Source organism: Chrysochloris asiatica, unplaced genomic scaffold, assembly GCF_000296735.1.
Source record: "Chrysochloris asiatica unplaced genomic scaffold, ChrAsi1.0 scaffold00148, whole genome shotgun sequence".
NCBI classification, from domain to species: Eukaryota; Metazoa; Chordata; class Mammalia; order Afrosoricida; family Chrysochloridae; genus Chrysochloris; species Chrysochloris asiatica.
The window spans coordinates 7,990,635-8,010,485 of NW_006408666.1; the positions used below are offsets into that span (position 1 = coordinate 7,990,635).

A 19,851-nucleotide genomic window follows, 5' to 3' on the forward strand; every position below is an offset into this window, starting at 1 on the left:
AGGCAGTGTTTCATCTTTGTTGTTGGGAAGAACCAGCAGTAGCAGTAACAGGCTAAACACAGATTACATGCAAGGGCGTTGCATACAGTGAACTCCTCAAAGGATAAGGTCGATCACCGCCTAGTCTGTGTCCTATAGAAAGTGTGAAATGACAAATGGGGTGTTGGAAGGGCTCCCAGGAACTAAGCAACATATTCCCTATAGATTGCAAAATATGTTCAACAATCATTAGAAAATGTAATCACTGCTTTATCATAGAAAACTTTCTCACTGTTGGAGGTTGATTTTCTGTAGGTTTAATATAGCGCTAGGTCACACTTTATGGATCACGCTGCAGAAATGCTTTCCTGCTCGCTTCCCTCAAGGTTAGCTTAGCAAACAGGAGGTCAGGGGGCTTGGGCAGGCATGTGGCCTTCTTTCACACTATGTTGGAAGAAGACCATAATTCTCGAGCCCTTGAGAGGACATATAGTGATGAAGCCTTAGGGTCCTCCTGCTTTCTGTAGGAAAGCTCCATGAATTTTACAAAGGAATTAGCAACCCTGGTTTATAGTCACGACGGCAGGGAATGGAAAATCCTGCAGAGGCAAAATTGTCCTTGAAAGTCCCTTAAAAAGTTGTTATGTACAGATGGCTCTGTGGGTTAATGCGCCAGGCTGTAAAGCCATTTGAACTGCTAGGTCGGTGGTTCAAGCTCACCAGCTACTCCTTGGAAACCTATACAGGATGGCTATGAGTCAGAATTGACTCTACAGCAATCCACAACAGTAACAGAATCCGTAATCCTGAAAATGCCCATACACATGAGGATTTACTATTTTCCAGGACTGTTCTGACCTTCAGAGGTAGGTGGTATCATTAGTCCCATTTTACAGATGTGGGAAACTGAGACGGAGTGCAATGAAGTCATCCTCATCCACGGTCACAGAGGGAATAGATGGTGGAGCCAGGATGTAGCCACGGCACTTCTGTCTCTAGGGCCCTCATTCCAACTCCTCCCATAGCTGCCTCTCACAGCATCAGGAGACATGCTCCATAGACTTTTCTCTGAGGTTGTAGATCTTTCTAGAAGCAGACTGCCTCATCTTCCTACTACAGAGCAGACAGTTGGTTCAAACTGCCAACTTGTCTGTTAGCAGCCCAGTGTTTAATCCACTGTGCCACCACAGCTCCTTCAAGGGCAACTAAAGTGATGCATAGATATCACTTAGTCAGGGTTCAGTGAGACACACAGAGATCTGACTAAGGTCCTGCACACAAGTGGCATTTCTGGGAATATAGCTCTAGTCCTGGTGTGGCGCTGTGGATTAATGCGCCAGACTGCACAGCTGTTTGAACTGCAAGGTCAGTGGTTCAAGCTCACCAGTCGCTCCTTGGAAACCCTGTATAGGGTCGCTATGGGTCAGAACCAACTCAACAGCACTTAACAACAGCAACAAATCCTTTCTGTACCCCTTTAAGTGACTGAAACCAGAGAATAATGTCCCAGAAATCCAACAGCAGCTCTGTATGAGCTTTCTGTGGCTGCGGTTACAAATTACCACAAACTCTGTGATTGAAACACACATTTATTTTCTTTCAGTTCTGGAAAGCAAAAGTGTGAAATGAGTCATTGGTGGTGGTGTGCGGGCAAGTTGGTTCTGACAAGGCTGTAATTCTGTATGGACATCCTGGTGAGGCACGGCAGGATAGTGCACTGGACCGAAAGGTCAGTTTGAACTGCAAGGTCAGCAGTTTGAACCCACTAGTCACTCCTCGGAAACATGCATTTCAGGGTTGCTGTAAGTCTTTCTCCTGCATAGTGGCTGGTAGCTTTGAACTGCTGACCTTGCGGTTTGCACTCCACGCCCGAATCAGCAGGCCCGTGTTCCTTTCAGCATTCTGAGGGAGAAGTTATTGCCTTGGATTTGTTCAGTTTCTAGAGGCCACCCACATTCTGTGGCTCATGGTCCTGTTCTCCATCTTCAAATCCTCCCACTTCCTGCCTCCTGGTCATAGGAGCCTGTGATACTTAGGGCCTCTTCAAAGAATCCAGCATAATCTCCCCATTTTAAAGTCTGTAACTTAATTTCATCTACAAAATTCCTTTGGCCATAAAAACAGCGAACTAACAGGTTCTGCAGGTTCTGATGTGGATATCCCTGAGGGCTCACTGTTCAGTCTACCTGGAGCTCTTGCATTTCCTTGCATTACTTTGCTCTTGTTTTGCAAATGAAGTGCTCACATCTGAAGCTCCTCCTTCACTTGTCAGGGTGGCCTGTAGAAAGCAGACACCAGATGGAGAGTCACAGGCTGGCTCCCAAGACTGACATCTGGGGGTACAGTTGCCTCATGGCATGCCCCCCTGCTATGTATCATGCTCTGCTGTCACCATTTTGAAATTCTTAATAATCTATGAAGAAAAAGCCCCATATTTACAGTTTGCTCTGGGCTCTGAAAATTAGGAAGTCCATCGTGCCTGTGCTGAAAGGACTTTTGCACCTTAGCTCGTTCCTGGAGCTCCAGAACTGGGAGGGCCCTGATCAGACAGTAGAGGATGCTCACCCCAAGATGTGCAGAACCTCAAGCAAGAGCCAAGGGTATGATCTAGAGCTGAATTCAGCTGAGAGCGGTCTGAAGCCCGCGTTCCAAGCAGCTGGTTTCTGGCGTGGGCACGTGGGTAGCACACACAGTATCTACTCCAACCTCAACGTGTTTTAACGTCTACATCTATGTAATCAGCCCCAAGATGAAGTACAGAGTATTTCCAGCACCCCAGCAGGCTCCTCCAAGCCCCTCGTGGTCGGTGAGTGTCTTCATAAAGGTAAGCCCTAACTTGGTTTCTGTTACCAACATCAGCGTTGTAGTTCTTGAACGCCATGTAGATGGAATCATATACAAGAAGTATTCTTTTTATCTTGCTTCATTGATTCTGTGAGATCCACACATGCTCCTATTGTGAGAATAAAAGTGGGCGGCTGAAAGTAGGGCTCAGAGCAAGAATCCCCACTTCAGGCATAAGAGCTTGCTCTGAGACCTGCTTCAGGCCGGGACATAAGGACAACCAGGCATGGCTAGGCAAGTCCCCAACAGAATGGCTCAAGAGACACAAATGCAGGGTAAAGAGCACACTCATAAAACGGTCACAGTTGAAGACTCACAGGCCAGGTGGCCGGAACAGGTAACAGATAAGATGAGGCCGGTAGGACTGGAAAAAGTCTTAGTACTATAGGTCACTTATGTGATGTTATGTTTAAATCTATTGGATCCTGCGGTTTCTGAATGCTCCATTGGGTAAAAGTTGTAATCCTAGTTTGCATATCCCCCTCCCATGGTGTGTCCCAAAACCCTATATAAGGTGCAGTTTGTGAATTGCTTGGGGTCCAGCTTTGGTGAGCTGATGCTGTAACACTGCTGTAACACTGCTGAACACTACACTGCCAGCCGCCACTCGACCCTAGCATGCTAGCTTGAATAAAGCCCGCCTGCTTTTGCATTATCTTTGTCTCTTGGTCTCCTTATTGGGTGGTGGTCTCGGACCCTAACACTATGCATCAGTAATTCTTGTTATTTTTGTTGTTGCTGTTGTTTGCTGTATGTTGTTGTTGTTGTTACGTGCCATCGAGTCGGTTCCAACCCATAGCAACCCTCTGTAGGGTTTCTGAGGAGCAGCTGGTGAATTGGAGCCATCGACCTTGCAGTCCAGCGCATTAACCCACAGCACCACGCTATAGCTTTATATTGATTTATTTTCCTAAGGATCAGCCTTTGGGTTGTGTCTAACTTCGAATGATTATGAGAAAATAATCTATGGATATTCTTGTATTTATCTATCAGACACTGCCCTTGGAAATACACAGAGGAATGGAAATGAATCCATTCCTTCACAGAGCCTGCATTTCTGTGGAACTGGGATAGAAAAGTGTCCTTCACAGGTTTTGATAAATATTGTTTATGAAAGGGTTTACAAACTATAAAATGCAGCATAATAAGAAATTATATAACCAGTTATTTTCCTGAATCACTTTTCTTAATCGCTGCGTTTTTATTATTCTTTTTAAAAACCAAACTTCTCCTCTTTTTCACAGATGGTCCTTGTCGTTGGTGGCTATTTTCCTTCTAGCATTCCTAAGACCTATTCCATACAACATTAGATGGTCCTTAGAAACACAGATGGTCCCTGAACTTGATGAGAAATACCACCCATAATCTATCCACCTCCACTTGCAATAGTTTTGTGGGGTTTTTTTTAAGTTTATTTTTCGAAAACTTTGCAATTCTGCAAAATACCTCACAACATGAATGAACCTGGAGGACATTATGCTGAATGAAATTAGTCAATCACAAAAGGACAATTATTGCGTGAAATCACTGTTGTAAAAAGTTAAGAAAATATTTTCTTGTTAAATGAAACTTTCTATGAAGTTTGCAGGGCAAGTGGTGGGAGGGGGAAGAACAGAAGAAAGTGACTAGAAGGTGAAAATCAAGTGCTAACTGACGGTAGTGGAGTGTATTGTAGTCATTGTAATGATGCCAAGTGTAGGATTCCTTGAATATAGGAATGATGATGTGTTTTGTAAGCTGTCACTCAAGTCACAATAAAGAGTTAATAAATAAAACAAACAAACAAACAAACAGTTAAGTTTGCTCACAGTGGAGATGTATTCATCCTACCGAAATAATCCTACAAATCAAGTCCTACTGCCCAGGGAAGCTCAAGAAGGCAACTTAAGTGTCAGATGTATTGTCAGAGTCCATCTCCTTGGGGGTGAGAATCCAGGCACCGGAACATCACTTCCTACATCCAGTTCTCACACGGACAGGAGAGCCAGGTGGACTCAAAGGTGAAAGGGAGCTAATCTCACTGTCATCAATTCTAGCCCATTCATTGAGTCAGGCTTTATTAAGCATGTGTTAAGTGCTTAGGCTACAAGCACACTGAAGCGAGTCTTTGTCATCAGCCTGGGGTCAGAGACATTCCTTGAGCTGGGTCACGCCAGTACAGATGGGGGTGGGGGTGGGGGGCTGCTATTAGAGAGACACACAGCAATGACACTTACTCAAGAAGAATAGGGACCGTTGTCACCTATGGCCTGGCCAGGGCAGGAAGTTGAGAAGGAGAGGAAAACTAACTCACATTTCTGGAAATGAGAGTCCATCAGTAAAGTGTTAAAACATGGTGAAAGCAGGTGTGCTAAGGGAAATTATAAATCTTCTCTAGGAATATAAATAAAGGTTAATAACTCCCAAAGTCAGCTGCAAATGAGAAAGTCAACAGACACTGAGAAGTCATTTACTGATGAGGCTCAACAAAGAGGAAACCGCCAACAGGCCACCTTGAGAATACAGAACTGGCACACAAGAGGTCATACAGTACAAACCCTGAAGCCTGCCTTTGATAGAAATGTTAACACTGGAGATCCTCTAGTCTCACTCCATCATTGCACAATGGGGGAGACTGAGGTCCTGAGAAGTTACTGCTCATGCCACACACCTCTCAGTCCATGAACTTGAGTACCCACATGGAGCTTAGCGCGTTATTCCTAGCTTACTGATTCTCAGTTAACTTAGAACTCCGGCGCTATTGGTTATGCATCGTTCCATCTCAAAGCACACTCAAAGTTCACATGATGAGTGTAGGAAGGGAGGGAGAAGGATAGTACTGGTACAGACAGAGCAGCAGAGAGGAAGAGTGAGCAAGCTTGGACAACAGGAGAAAGAAAGAAGAAAGCAGAAGTCGGGAAAGGAACCAGGAGCTACTATGAGAGTGTCGTGCTAAGTCCTGGAGATATTGCAATGCTCTGCAGCGTAAATTCACAATAAATCTGAGCCATGAATAAAACGGTAAATGACAGGCATGTTATGACATGGTGATTAATACGTCACCATTAGTGAACTAAGAAGCTCTGGTAGCGTAGTGGTTACGGATTGGGCTGCTAACCTCACGGTCAGCAGTCTGAAACTACCAGCTGTTCCATGGGAGAAAGATGAGGCTTTCAGCTCCCGTAAAGATTTACAGCCTCAGAAACCCTGTACAGGGTCACTATGAGTCGGAACCAACTCCACAGCACATAACAACAACAATTATTGAACTATTTTCCATCGAAAATACTTTACATAAGGTGTATAGCAAAATTCTTGGCCCGATCCCCCCATGAAACAGATAAACACTGGACCACAAGGTCGATTTGAACAACAACATCAGCAGTTCAAACTCAGCAGCCTCTCCTCAGAAGCCCTGTACAGGGTCACTATGAGCCGTCAGCACCTGGGCAGTACTGAACAACAAGTAGATGCACTGTCTTTCCTGAATAGAGTGTAACTTGAAAAGCTCAGTGCTGAGACACAAACATCTCATCACCCAAGTACAGCAACGCTAAATAAAAACAGTTCTGGGAACACAGCCCAGATTGTGGAAGGCTCTAATCACATTTTATATTATTTCCCAAAGTGATAAAGAAGAAACTGATAAAAAAAAAAAAAAAAACTTCAAGTGAGAAAAATACAGAGAAAATGAGTTTAATCATATACAGAGCTTCATCCTCTGCCTACCTTCCTTTACCAGATCGTAAATGTATTACGCATTGCATGTATGCTGTTATCTGAACCCAGAATTTGTAAAGGACTAGAAGCTTAAAAATATGCAGGAGACAAAAGACAGACACAGAGAGACACAAATCCTGAGCTCTGGGGGCAAATGGAGTGCTGGTACATAGAAATAAAAAGCTACAAAGATGTGGTGATAAAACAAAGACACCCTCCCACATAATAGAAAAGAATGCCAAGATGCCATTGATCGGAAAGGAACATCAGACTTCTGCTCTGTAAAAATCACTGTTATTGTTGTTTATCCAGTGCCTGTCATATAAGGGATGCCTGAGGCACCGTCCACACGTGAAATATCGGTGCTGAAAGTCTTATGAAATAAGGAATTCTGTACCCAATTTAACCACGACAGTAATGGGAACAATGGGTTCCTCCCATGTGCTCTAGTTTATGGTTCCAATCAACACCAAAGGAAGTCTCTTTTCTTTCTGGCCTTGAGAAAAAGAATCCTAGAGTTCTACACCCATAGGAGCACCGTATTATATGAGAGTTGTCTAGGGCCTACTAGAGCATGGAATATACACACACTAGTGCATTCATGGACTCCTGGTGTGGCACTGTAAGGTCAGCACTGCACTGTGAACCACAGGGTTTGCAGTTCAAACCCACCAGCTGCTCCTCGGAAACTCTAAACAGGGTCTCTGAGTCAGAACTGACTGGATGGCACTTAACAACAACAACAACATCTTCATTAATAGCAAATACCTATTCTTATTGTGGGAGATAGATGAGGCTTTCTTCTCCCTTGAAGATTTAAAGTGTCGGAAACTCTATACAGGGTCATTAGGAGTCGGAACTGACTCGATGCCATTTAGCAACAATAACTGTCAATCACATCTCAAAACTAGAATGAAATACAAAGACCCTGCCCATTTTTATTTTATTCTATTTTTAATTAAGCCAATGTGTTAAGATCCTGTCTCTGTACAGGGTCACTGAGTCAAAATTGACTCGACGGTACTTAACAGTAACAACTATAACTAAAACAATTTATTTAGTTAATTCCACTAAATAACCAATCAGGTTAACAAATAAATCAACTCTAGCTTGCTTTGCAGATAAAAAAACAACAGACAGATGGACTTCTAGGCATACAGGTAGATGGTAGATTGGTAAACAAGATCGATGGAAGGATGGGCGGGTAGATGAATGGATGGATATATATATGGATGGATAGATGGATGGATGGATGGATGGATGGATGGGTGGATGGAAGAATGGATGGATGGGTGGGAGGGTGGTGGGTAGAGGGATGGGTGGGTGGGTAGATGGATGGATGGGTGGATAGGTGTGTGGATGATGGATGGATGGATGGATGGATGGATGGATGGATGGATGGGTGGATGGATGGGTGGACGGGTAGATGGGTGGGGAGATGGATGGATGGGTGGGTGAGTGGGTGGATGGATGGGTGGGTGATGGATGGGTGTGTGGGTGGATAGCTGGGTAGATGGATAGATGGGTGGTTGAGTGAGTGGATGGATGGATGGATGGGTAGATGGGTAGATGGATGGGTGGGGAGATGGATGAATGGGTGGGTGGGTGAGTGAGTGGATGGATGGATGGATGGATGGATGGATGGATGGATGGGTGAGTGGGTAGATAGATGGTTGAATGGATAGGTGTGTTGGTGGATAGGTGGGTAGAGGGATGGATGAGTGGTTGTATGGATAGGTGGATCGATGGGTGGGTGAGTGAGTGGGTGGATACATGGATGAATGGATGGGTAGATAGGTGTGTGGATGGATGGATGGAAGGATGGATGGATGGATGGCTGGATGGGTGGGTGGACGGGTAGGTAGATGGATGGGTGAGTGGGTGAATGGATGGATGGGTGGGTGTGAATGGATATAAATGTAGACCATGAGAGAGTGGACTGGGTGGGGGTGAGGCAAGACTAACAACATTTGCTGCTAAGATTTGATGCAATCAGGAATTAGAGAGAGATCACATCATACAAATTATAAAGAATGGAACAAAAATATCATCATAGGTAGACAATCTGACCGCATTTCTGAGACACCTTTTTAAATAACTAAAATGTTATTACCAACAATGTGAAAATTTATTATGTATTTGATTACAAAAGTAATATATAAAAGTGTTAGTTTCCCTGTATACTAGGATTCCTGGCTGCTAACCTAAAGGTTTGGAGGTCAGAAAAGACAGGTCTAACAATCTACCTCCAAAATATCAGCCATTGACAACCTTATAGAGCCCAGTTCTACTCTGACACACACGTGGTTACCGTGACTCAGACTGCTTTGATGCCAAAGGAATTTTATATACATGTTAGGAAATATAACAGAAGAAAAGAACTCTTTGAAAATAGCACCAGAAAAGACTGAATATATGGTAATAAAATTAAGAAACGTATAAAGCCCGACTGAACAAAGTCTTACAATATTTCCGAATGAAACACTTAAATGAATGATAGACAAGAAGACTCAAAATTGTTCCTAAATTAAACACAAATGTAATAAATTTCAATATTAATACCAATAAAAACATAATGAGTTTATATGACTATATAGGAATAGCCAGAAAAAAAAATGAAAAGTAAAAGTTAGGAGGAGATTCTTGTTGGTCCACTAGCTATTAATATATGCTACAGTTAAAATTGGTACATCAGTGAAACAAGATGGAAAGTCCAGAAATAAGCCAATATTCTCATGAGAATCTAGAATATTATTAAAATGACACAGAACACCAATGGGCGAAATTAATGTTCTTATAAATAAATGGTATTGGTCAACTGAATAGAGATTTGGGGACTAAATTAAATTGGATTTCTATCTCAATCCTTTTTGTTGTTGTTGCTAAGTACCATTGTGTCAGGACTGACTCATAGTGACCCTGTATAGATAGGGTTTCCAAGGAGCAGCTGGTGAGTTTCAACTGCTGACCTTGTGGTTCAAACCAACCTTACGATCAAGTGCTTCATCCTACAGTGCCACATCAGTACTCCAATCTCAGTCCTTAGGCCATAAAAATTCATTTCAAATGGTTGACAAGGTTTTAATGCTAAAAAATGAACCAAAACTCATAGTGACAGGACTTCCGGGAGACAAATAGCAGATAGGCAGATGCCTGGCCAGTCCCCTCCCTTGCCAGGCCAGTAGCCAGTGGCACCCTTCCGAAACAGCCTCTACTCTGCCAGAGCTCAGGCACCAGCCATAGCAGCCCTGATTCTGGGGCTGCGTAAACCCGCCCTGGACTATGCTACACAATGACCAGAAAACTGCATTCACACTTCCAGTCTCTGTCATATCCACCAGCAAACAGGTGGTAAGGGCCTGAGAACACACCCATCTATAATTTACCAATTAAATATAAACACAATACCATAATGTCTTTCAAAAAATAAAGCAAAACAAACACACACACACACACACAAAAAAAAAAAAAAAAAACCCAGACAATTTCAGCTCAAACAAAGATACAGGACGGAGTACCTCAAACAAGTGACTAAAATACAGAGTCAAAAATGTATTACCAGAAATGGTATCAGAACTACTTACTTTTAAACAAAAGAATGCTATTTCAGCACCTTCAAAGGATTGAGAAAAAGATTTAGAAAACTGCAGATGAAATCAAGGAAAGCGTTGACAAAACTATAGAAGAATTCAGGGAACAAACTAACAAAATAAATTAAAAACAGAAAACATACAGAAACAGTGATTAGAAAGCCAAATTAACACTGAGGTTCAGAAATAGATATTATGCTGAAAGAGCAAAGAAGTAGAATTGAATCAGTGGAAGGGTGAATGACTGAGCTTGAAGAAAAATCTCTCAATAATCATCTGCTTGTAGAACAATCAGAAAAAAAGAAGAGAACAATCTGATGAAGTAGAAACCCCACTGAATACTTTTCATCTTCAGTTGGGTCTCGTGAAAGGAGATGGGAATAAGATTATTTTGATTCTATCACCCCCTTGGAAACCCTGTACTGGGTCACTATGGGTCGGAACCGACTCGATGGCACTTAACAACAACAACAACATAGTGAGTAATTATATCATGACTAATTGCATTTGTCACAACAGTAAAGGTAGAAGTTGTGTAAAAAAAGAGGAGAGGAGTTAATCTTATAGTCCAGCAAGAGAGGACCCTAGGACCACCAAAGGTGAAGAACAAGAGCAGAATGTGGGACCTTATCCAGAGAAGCAGCGACACTGAGGACTCTAGACTCATGGAAAGAGAAAGCCAGGAGGCTGACTGGCTGAATGTGCCCTTGGGTTGTTTAAATGATTATATATGCCTGAGTGTTTTTGTGCCCATCAAAATAAAAAGTGAAAAAGGTATAGAGGCAAATACTGTTAACCAATGGTGGAGGGGATTGAAATCATTGCAATAGAATAAAATATTATTGGTTTAGAGCAAAACCCATGTTCTTCCATGTAAAGTATCACTCAGTTTTTTAAAAGCTTTAAAAAAAAAAAAAAAATCCGAGAAGAGCCTAAGATTTATGTGGGACCCTATCAAGAGTCAAAACGTATGTGTGATTGGAATTCCAGAACAAAATGAGACAAAACAAACAAAAAAATATACAGAATATTGTCCAAGAGTTCTTGGAAGGAAACATTCCTAACATCAAGACAAGAAGATCTTCATTAAATGTAAAGGTTGAGGTTTTGTAGCAAAACGAGGGCAGTGATTGACTTTGCAGTCTAGGAGAGGAGGTCCCTGGGACCATCAAGGGAGAAGAGTGGAGAGTGAGACCCTACCCAGAGAAGCAGTGACCCCTGAGATGGAGGCAGAGAAGATGATGTGGAGAGATGGAGCAGCTGGGGACTTTAGACCCAGAAAAGGAGAAGGGCTGTGTGCTGAGGACTGGGGGAAGAGAGGGGGAGGGGGTCAGGCTTGTAGTGTATACCCTTTGGTTGGTTGATGATGCATGGAGGGGATTGTAACCATGGCAATGAAAGGATATATGATAGGATCAATGTAAAACTAATGTTTTCCCATGTAAACTATCACATAATTCACATTAAAACATAAAAAAAGAACGCTTTTAGAACACCAAGCGTCTCCTCATAAATGAGACCAGAGATGCGGTGTGCTAAACTAGGGCTAGCTGGCTTCCTGATCCCCTGGATGTTATCCCTTAAAACCTTCCTATGTCGCTTAGCGCCACCTTTTCCTAAGCCTTTACCTCCGTTCATGCAACCAGACGTAACTAATCAACTACTGAAAGATGGCAGATCTAAAGAAAACCGTGCTCTTCCTTTCTTTTATAAGCAACTTTCGGACCGGATTGAAAACCAGTAATACAAGATCCGCTATTTCTTGGCGCCTTGGATTGGGCGCCCTCCCTGGAGGAAAAGTGTACTACAGTGTGTTCTTTGCTTTTAGACTCACAGGTTATATCCAGAGTTAGAAAAATAATTTTTTAAATACAGAGTGGAAAAAGATATCAATTTTTAAAATGACATTAACACAGTTTGTGTTACTGTTTAACGTCACACTTTAATTTTACGATTCAATATTCTTATTTTTTTCAGACATTACCTTTTATTAACAAATAACTTTCTAAAGCCAGGGAAGGTCAGCGCAAATCACCAACAGATTCCGAGTTAACAAACGCTTTTGGACCCGAGAATGGGAAGCAAAGTGATCACTGGAATAGACCGTCTTCAGCATACCAGCGGAAGTGTGCACACGATGTCCCAAGAGCAGAGAAGGCCGAGTCTAATTTCAGATTCAAGCCTTCCTTGAGGAAATGAAGCCGGGAGAGTCTCCATTCTAAAAATCAGTGAGAGAAGGAGCAGACGTTTGGACGGGGGCTGCATGTGCAGGCTTCTCTTCGCACACATTTCTGTTTTGATTATTTTTTTTGTATACAGATTCCTTTAAAAAAAAAAGAGAGAGAGAGAATTGTTGTTAATGTCGTTTTGTCTGTTGTGACTCATGGTGACCTTGTATAGCGTTTCCGAAGCAGCTGGTGGGTTTGAACCTCTAACCCTGCAATAGCTTGCAGTTAGCAGTCCAGTGCTTATCCTACATAGACTCCTTTTCAAAAAACATAGTAAGATACCTAAAATATATGAGTGGCGCTCTGTAGGATAAGCACTGTCCTGCAAACCTCAGGACCGGTGGTTCGAGCCCACCAGTCCCTCCACATGCAACCGACGAGGCTTTCTGCTCCTGCAAAGATTTCAAAAGCCTGGAAGTCCTATGGAGGGTGTTATGAGTCAAACCTACTAGAGGACACTTAAATTAATAACAAAATATATGGGATTTCAAAGGAATCAATTATATTGAAACACATATAATAGCATATATATTTTTTTATTAACTAGATGATTCATTTAAAATATTGGCAACTTAAAACATTAGTTTGTAAAGAGTCTAAAAATTGTTGCTGTTTAGCTGAAATGGGAACATGAAGCCGTGTCATCTTTAAGATGGCAATGTCCGTAGAATTGACCGTACTGACCTGCATGCAGTAAAGGTTTCAGGACCTTCATTTGTTGATGGTGCACAACTCAAATTAAGGAGAAAGAGCTGCAAAAGAAACATTAATAATCAGAACATGAAATCTGGCCCTGCCAAGGCAACTGTAGCTTCAGCCATCAATTAGGACCGAGTTAATTAAGTATTTGACCAATTATAGCAGGCTAATTTTTGAGTTGTATGGCCCTTGAATGATGCACATTTTGGTGGGAAAAGGTTCCTTACCACTGAGAGAGGAGTCCTGGTGGTGTTGCGGCAGTGAGAGTCAGAAAGAACTCAACCCAAAAATCTTAAAGAGAAAAGTTTATTGCCGGTGGTCAGAGTGACAGCTCAGTCCCAAATCACTCTGACCCCAAAGTGAGCAGGACAACAGGGTTTTACACAAAAACACAGAGTGCTTAAAACAAGCAGACTTGTCTTGTCACCTGGGGTGGAGAATTCCAGCAGACCCTTGTCTTATAAGTGAGAGTAAACCCACCAATAAACCCTTATCTTGTTTGTATGGAAAAAAAAAAAAAAAAAAAGATAGTCATTCAAGAAGTTAAATGAACTCTAAACAACCTAGACCCCAAAAGAAAAACACCATGACATATTATAATCAAACTTTTCAAAACCAAAGACAAAGAAATAATTCTAAGAGCAGCTCAGGAGAAATGAAAAGTTACCAACAAAGTAGAACTAATAAGACTGAACTTTGATTTCTCAGCAGAAATTTCACAGATAAGAAGACAATAGAATAACACATATAAAGCTCTGAAATGAAGAAATCACATATCCAGCAAAAACGTCCAGCATTATGATGGCAAAACAAGGTCATTTCAGATAAATATAAATTAAAAGAATTTGTAAAAAACAGACCAACCTTATAAAAAATACTAAAGGGAGTTCTTGGGACGGAGACCCAACAATAGCAGACAACAATCTGAGACTACGATGCAGTATCACTCAGAACTCAATGTAGACATAGAAGTGAGTAAAGTAAAGCAAACCTTGTTGGTGGTGCCATTCAATCAGTTCCAACTCGCAGCAACCCTGTCTGTGCACAGCAGAAGGGAACAGTGCCCAGTCCTACACCATCCTCACAACTGTTGCTGTGTTTGAGCGCATTGCTGCTGCCACTGTGTCGTTCCACTTCATCATGAATCTTTTTCTTTTCACTGACTCCCCACTTTATCAAGTGTGATGTCCTTCAGGAACAGTCCCTCCTGATAACCTGTCTAAAGTATATGATACAAAATCTTCCTCCTCATCCTGGCTTCCAAGGAGCATTCTGGCTGTACTTCTTCCAAAACAGATTTGTTTGTTTTTTCTGGCAGTGTATGATACTTTTAAGATTCTTCTCCAACACCATAATTCTGATGCATCGATTTTTCTACAGTGTTCTTTATTCATTGTGCAAATTTCACATGCATATGAGGTGATAGGAAACGCCAGGTACACCTTAGTCCTCAAACTAAGCATCAATCTTTGCTCTTGAACACTTTAACGAGTTCTTTTGCAGCAGAGTTGCTTAGTGCAATATGTCATTTGACTTCTTGACTGTTGCTTCCATGACTGGAAATAAAGAACCAGAGATACAGTTGCAACAACAACAAAAACGCATAAAGTAGAAGGAAGGAATAATGTAGTTAGTTACACAATTTCCAAACCAAGAAGAAATCAATAGATTTCAAGAAAAAATCATTTAAAAAGTGGGTAACACGTTGAGTTTCTAACCATAGTTCGGCAGTTTGAGTCCATCTGGTGAAGCACAGGAGAACGACTGGGCTTTGTAAAGATTTACAGCCTCAGAACCCTGATCAGGGCTGCTATGAGTTGGAAATGCTACCAGGCTTACCACCACCACCACCCCTAAAAACCAGTCCACGCCATACTCCTAACCCTAAGCCAACACTTAACCCTAACACTAACCCTGCTCCTGACTATAACCATAACACCCAACAAAGTCCTAGGCCATAACCCTAACCCTAACCCTCACTCCTTAACCCTACCCACTCCACCCACAAAAGAATGCCCTGACAATATCATATAACAACACAGCGAGCCTCAAGTCAGGGTACTGAAAAACAAATTGCCAATGTTTGCAACTTTCATTTGTATTATTGGTGGTGGTGGCAGTGGTGGTTATGTGCCGTGGAGTTGGATCTGACTCATAACTATCCTGTACAGGGTAATTCATCTTTGTTGTTACGGTTATTCCAGGATTGGCCTGGCCTGTTGTTGAGACTGCAAAATTAGATTGCCTTGCCCACTTTAATTGATAAGTAAAATTGTTAAATAACCCTCAAAAATGTTTTCAGGTAGTTCACAATCTACTTTTTGGAAGACCAAGAAGTCTTTACTTGGATAGTACAATAACAGACATTCACAGGATATTTTTGGATTTGGAATCATATTAAAGGGAGCTTGACTTGTATGTATTTTGTTGTTGTTGTTTCAGTTCTGGACCTGAGAAGGAACAGAAGCACCACCACCCCCACTGCACCCCCGCTCTATCAGTTAGAAATTGTGCTCTCTGGATATAGAGACTAGACCGCAGTGACTGAATCATACAGAGACAGACAGATAGACAGATACCGCTGTTCACGTTAGACTCCAATGATGCCAGTTATAAAGTTTTTGAAGTCATTTGTCCCTTCATCTGGAAACAAGGATGGCTCCAGTCACTCTTCTGGTTCCCAGGCAACTGGAAAGAGAAAGGCAGAGCTCCACTCCACAAACTGCCTTCTTCTCCTGATGGCCATTTCTATCTGCCAGGAAGCCACAGTATTGCTCAGCATTCTGCTAACAAGGAAGAAGGATGAAAAGATACTGATTAGACAATTGGCAGCCTATAACACAACTGAAAATTTTTTAACTGATTATTTTGAATGCATATTAGACTTACAGAGGACTTATGAAAATAGTACAATTTCTATATACTCATCAACTGACATCAACTAGCAACTAACGTTGCACAGTCATTGCCAAAGAGCCAGTGTGGACTGAAACAACCCCAGGTGTTGTGAATTACACCTGCACTCCACAGGGTTTTACTGTTGCCTGTTATCTTTTTGTTTTGTTTTATATTTTTACTGTTTACTGTAAATTGAGTAAAGCATTTATAGAACATATCATTATTTTTATATTCGACAAATCACACACTTTGGTTCATTTTAGTACATTGCAATCCCCTCCATGTAATATCACTGAAATCCCACTTCCTCCCTCTGAGCCTGTTTCCATTCTACCACCCTGCCCTCCGAAAGTTGTCCTGAGATGAATGCTGCCCTTTGGATCTTGAATAGCTGGCCATCCAAGTAAGTATACCTTACTAGTGTTGGTATGTATTGTCTCCTCGATCATACACATTAACACATATCGACCCTCTAACTGGGAATCCAGTGGCTCTGTAGGATAAGCACTGGTCTGCAAATCATAAGGTCTGCAGTTCGAGCACACCAGCCACCCTGCAAGGGAATGATGAGGCTTTCTGCTCCCCCAAAGATTTACAGCCTCCAAAATCCTATGCGTGGGCACTCACTCAAGGGCACTTAACAACAACTACAACCCTCTAACTGGGGAATTTATCTCCCTGGTGGTGGCTGTGTGCCAGGGAGTCGATTCTGACTCCTAGTGACCCTGCATAGGGTTTCCGAAGCTGTAAACCTTTACGGGAGCAGAAAAACCTCATCTTTATCCCACAGAGGTAGTTTTGAGCTTCTGACCCTGAGGTTCACAGCCCCACTTGTGACCACTACGCTACCAGAGCTCTTGTTCCCACTGCTAGTAACCGTCAAAGAATGTCTGTTTTAGATGAAAACATTTTCTCAACTTTTTACAATAGTGGTGTCATAGAATATTTGTCCATATGTGATAAACTAATTTCACTGAGCCGAAAGTAAAGAGAACTTAAAATATTTACTAATGAAGATCAAAGACCACAGCATTCGGTATAGATTGTATCTCAATGTAAAGAAAACAAAAATCCCCACTACGGGACCAATCGACAACATTCTTATCAATGAAGACAAGATTGGAGTTGTCAAAGACTTTATTCTTCTTGGATCTGTTGGGGACCGCAAGCACTGAGATGCTGAGGCCCTGTGTCATGGATGAAAATCCAACACAAAGGCCCCACTCAGGATTGCTAGCCAGGGACCCTGAGGGCCAAAAGAAGTGACCTCCTGACGTCCCGGGTTCATTGGTTTTTGTAAACTCACTGGTGGGCTACCTCTGTATAATTTTCTTTGGTCTTATTATTCATTCTATGCTTCTAACTCCAGTAATTGTAGCTTCTGAGAAAATGGTTTCTTATGTGCCTCTCTTAATGTCTCCACTGTGTTGGCAGTGTGTAAGGTCCTGGGAACAAATCTGTCTGAGGAACAAGCTCTGGTCACCTGGCAAGCATGTCAAAACTGTTCTTTATCAAGTTATTCAGTTATGTTTGATATTAACTTAATACATGAGCTCTTGATATCCATGTTCAATATTAAAACAAAAGCCTCTTCTAAAACCGAGGCAATAAAAGTTCCAAAGGCAGGTTTGCTGGGATTATGCAAGGAGGCTCTGGAGAGAATTGCCCAGGGTATTCACTCAAAGTAGATTGGTAAATTCCGGGAGTATTGTTTAAAGAATAATAGTGGCAGCCCCCTCTAACTTTCCCCAGGTGTAACCCATTAACCTAGATGTTCTCCTTCCTCCTGAAAGCTTAAGCCAGGTAGTTGAAACAGCTTGACTCCCTTCAGACCTTTTAAATCCTTTCCACCTTTTCCCATTAGAGATTAAGTGCTATAGGTATGTTAATTAGCCTTGCGAAAACGTCTCTGCCTTAGGATTTAAGCCTAAAAAGTAATTTATAACAGTTTGCTTGAATTTTTTGAAAACTAAGAATGTTAGATTATTAAGACAATTTGCGATGTATATTTTAGAATTTGTTCCTGTAAATCATTGTGTCCTGTTTTGAACGATTAATCACATTTCATTTCTGTACCCTGTCTTAATAATCACCTTCTTCCTTTGTGTAAAATCCCTCCCTGAAATAAGACGAATGCAGATTGGACCCTGCATGCATTACTGCTTGCAGGGCCATGCTGCTTGCCATGCAGGGTCGGTCTGCCGGTTTTGCATCCATTCTGGTTTTGGAATGTCTCTTTTTTTCTCTCATTGCGTCTTTGTGTACATTCTGTTTCTATTTCTTTCGTCGCCAGATCTCCCTACTTCGTGAACCAAACTTCCCTGTTGAGGCAGGTCCCCGACATGGATCAACTATCAACAATCACAGAAGCAACAGTCAAGAAATCAAATGACGTGTTGCATTAGGCAAATCTGCTGCACAAGACCTCTTTAAAGTGTTGAAGAGCAAAGACGTCAGCCTGAGGACTGAGGTGAATCTGCCCCAAGCAATGGTATTTTTAATAACTTCATATGCATGTGAAAGCTGGACAGTGAGTAAGGAAGACCATAGAAGAATTGATGCCTTTGAGTTATGGTGTTGGCAGGGAATATTGAAATGTCATGGGCTGTCAAAGAACCAACAGATCTGTGTTAGAAGAAGTGCAGCCAGAGTGCTCCTTGGAGGCCAGGATGGCCAAACTTCATCTATCATACTTTGGACATATTATCTGTCTGAAGGGACCAGTCACTGGAGAAGGATATCATGTATGATGGTGGGTCAGAACCAACTCCACAGCACATAACCACCACTCTTTAGGAGTCTAGGTGTGGCGCTGTGGGTTAATGCGCCAGACTGCAAAGTCGTTTGAACTGCAGGGTCGGTGGTTCAAGCTCACCAGCTGCTTCTCAGAAACCTGATACAGGGTCACTATGGGTCGGAATTGACTCGACAACACTTAACAACAACAATTTATGTTAGAAGGTGCTTCACAGAGTCCTTATCCTTCAAAATTGCATAGTATTCCACCGTGGGTATATGCAAAGTTGGTTTACCAGTCTTCCACTGATGCACATTTAGCCTAGCTCCGTCTTGTTGTTAGTGAGTAGATTCAATGAACGTGGGTATGCATATATCTATTCGCGTCGTGGTTCTTACTTCTTAAGAATATACACCAAATAGTGGGGTTGCTAGGTCGTATGGGATTTCTATCTCCAACTCTTTGAGGAAGTGACATACCATCCTCCACTTCTGTTAGATGCTATTGAGTCTGTTTCAACACACAGTGACCCACCCTGAGTCCTCCTCACAATGGTCACATTCCCACTGCTGTATCAGTTCATCTTGTTGGAGAGCTTCAACAGTAGCTGAGCCTCTACTTTTCCAAGCATGATGTCCTTCTCCAGGAAATGATCCTTCCTGATAATAATCCAGAGTATAAAAGACTAAGTCTTCCCATCCTCATTTCTAAGGTGCAGTCTGTCTGTATTTCTTTCAAGACAGATGTGTTTGTTCTTCTGAAATGCCATGGTACTTTCAATAGTCTTCGCCAACACCATAATTCTTATGCATCGATTTTTCTACAGTCTTCCCAATTCATTGTCCAACTTTCACATATATATGAGGTGATTGAAAATATCATGTCTTGCAGGTGCTCCTTAGTCCTCAAACTGACATCTTTCTTCTGTTGTTGTTGTTGTCAGGTGCCATCAAGTCAGAACCGATTCATAGAGACCCCATGAACAGCAGAACGAAACAATGTCTGATCCTAGGCCAACTCTACCACTGCTGCCACACTTGATACCATCAATGATGCCACCTGGCTGATCCTTCTCATTGGGGGTCTTCCTCTTTTTCTCTGACCCTCCATCTTACCCAGCATGATATCCTTCTCCAGCGACTGTTCTCTCCTGACAATATGTCCAAAGTATGAGAGA

At 42.1% G+C, this 19,851-nt stretch overlaps 1 protein-coding gene and 1 pseudogene across 1 annotated transcript; one reads left to right on the top strand and one right to left on the bottom strand.

Annotated features, from left to right (window-relative positions):
• Window positions 1-2,240: 2,240 nt before the first annotated feature.
• On the bottom strand, window positions 2,241-11,750 carry LOC102841894 (histone H4-like). Its single transcript, XM_006870700.1, has 2 exons — window positions 11,609-11,750; window positions 2,241-2,257 (listed from the first exon to the last, which is right to left on the bottom strand). The coding sequence occupies exons 1-2, from the start codon at window positions 11,748-11,750 to the stop codon at window positions 2,241-2,243; spliced, it is 159 nt and encodes a 52-aa protein (XP_006870762.1).
• Window positions 11,751-13,974: 2,224 nt separating this feature from the next.
• LOC102842273 overlaps window positions 13,975-19,851 on the top strand; it is a 23,332-nt pseudogene continuing 17,455 nt past the window's right edge.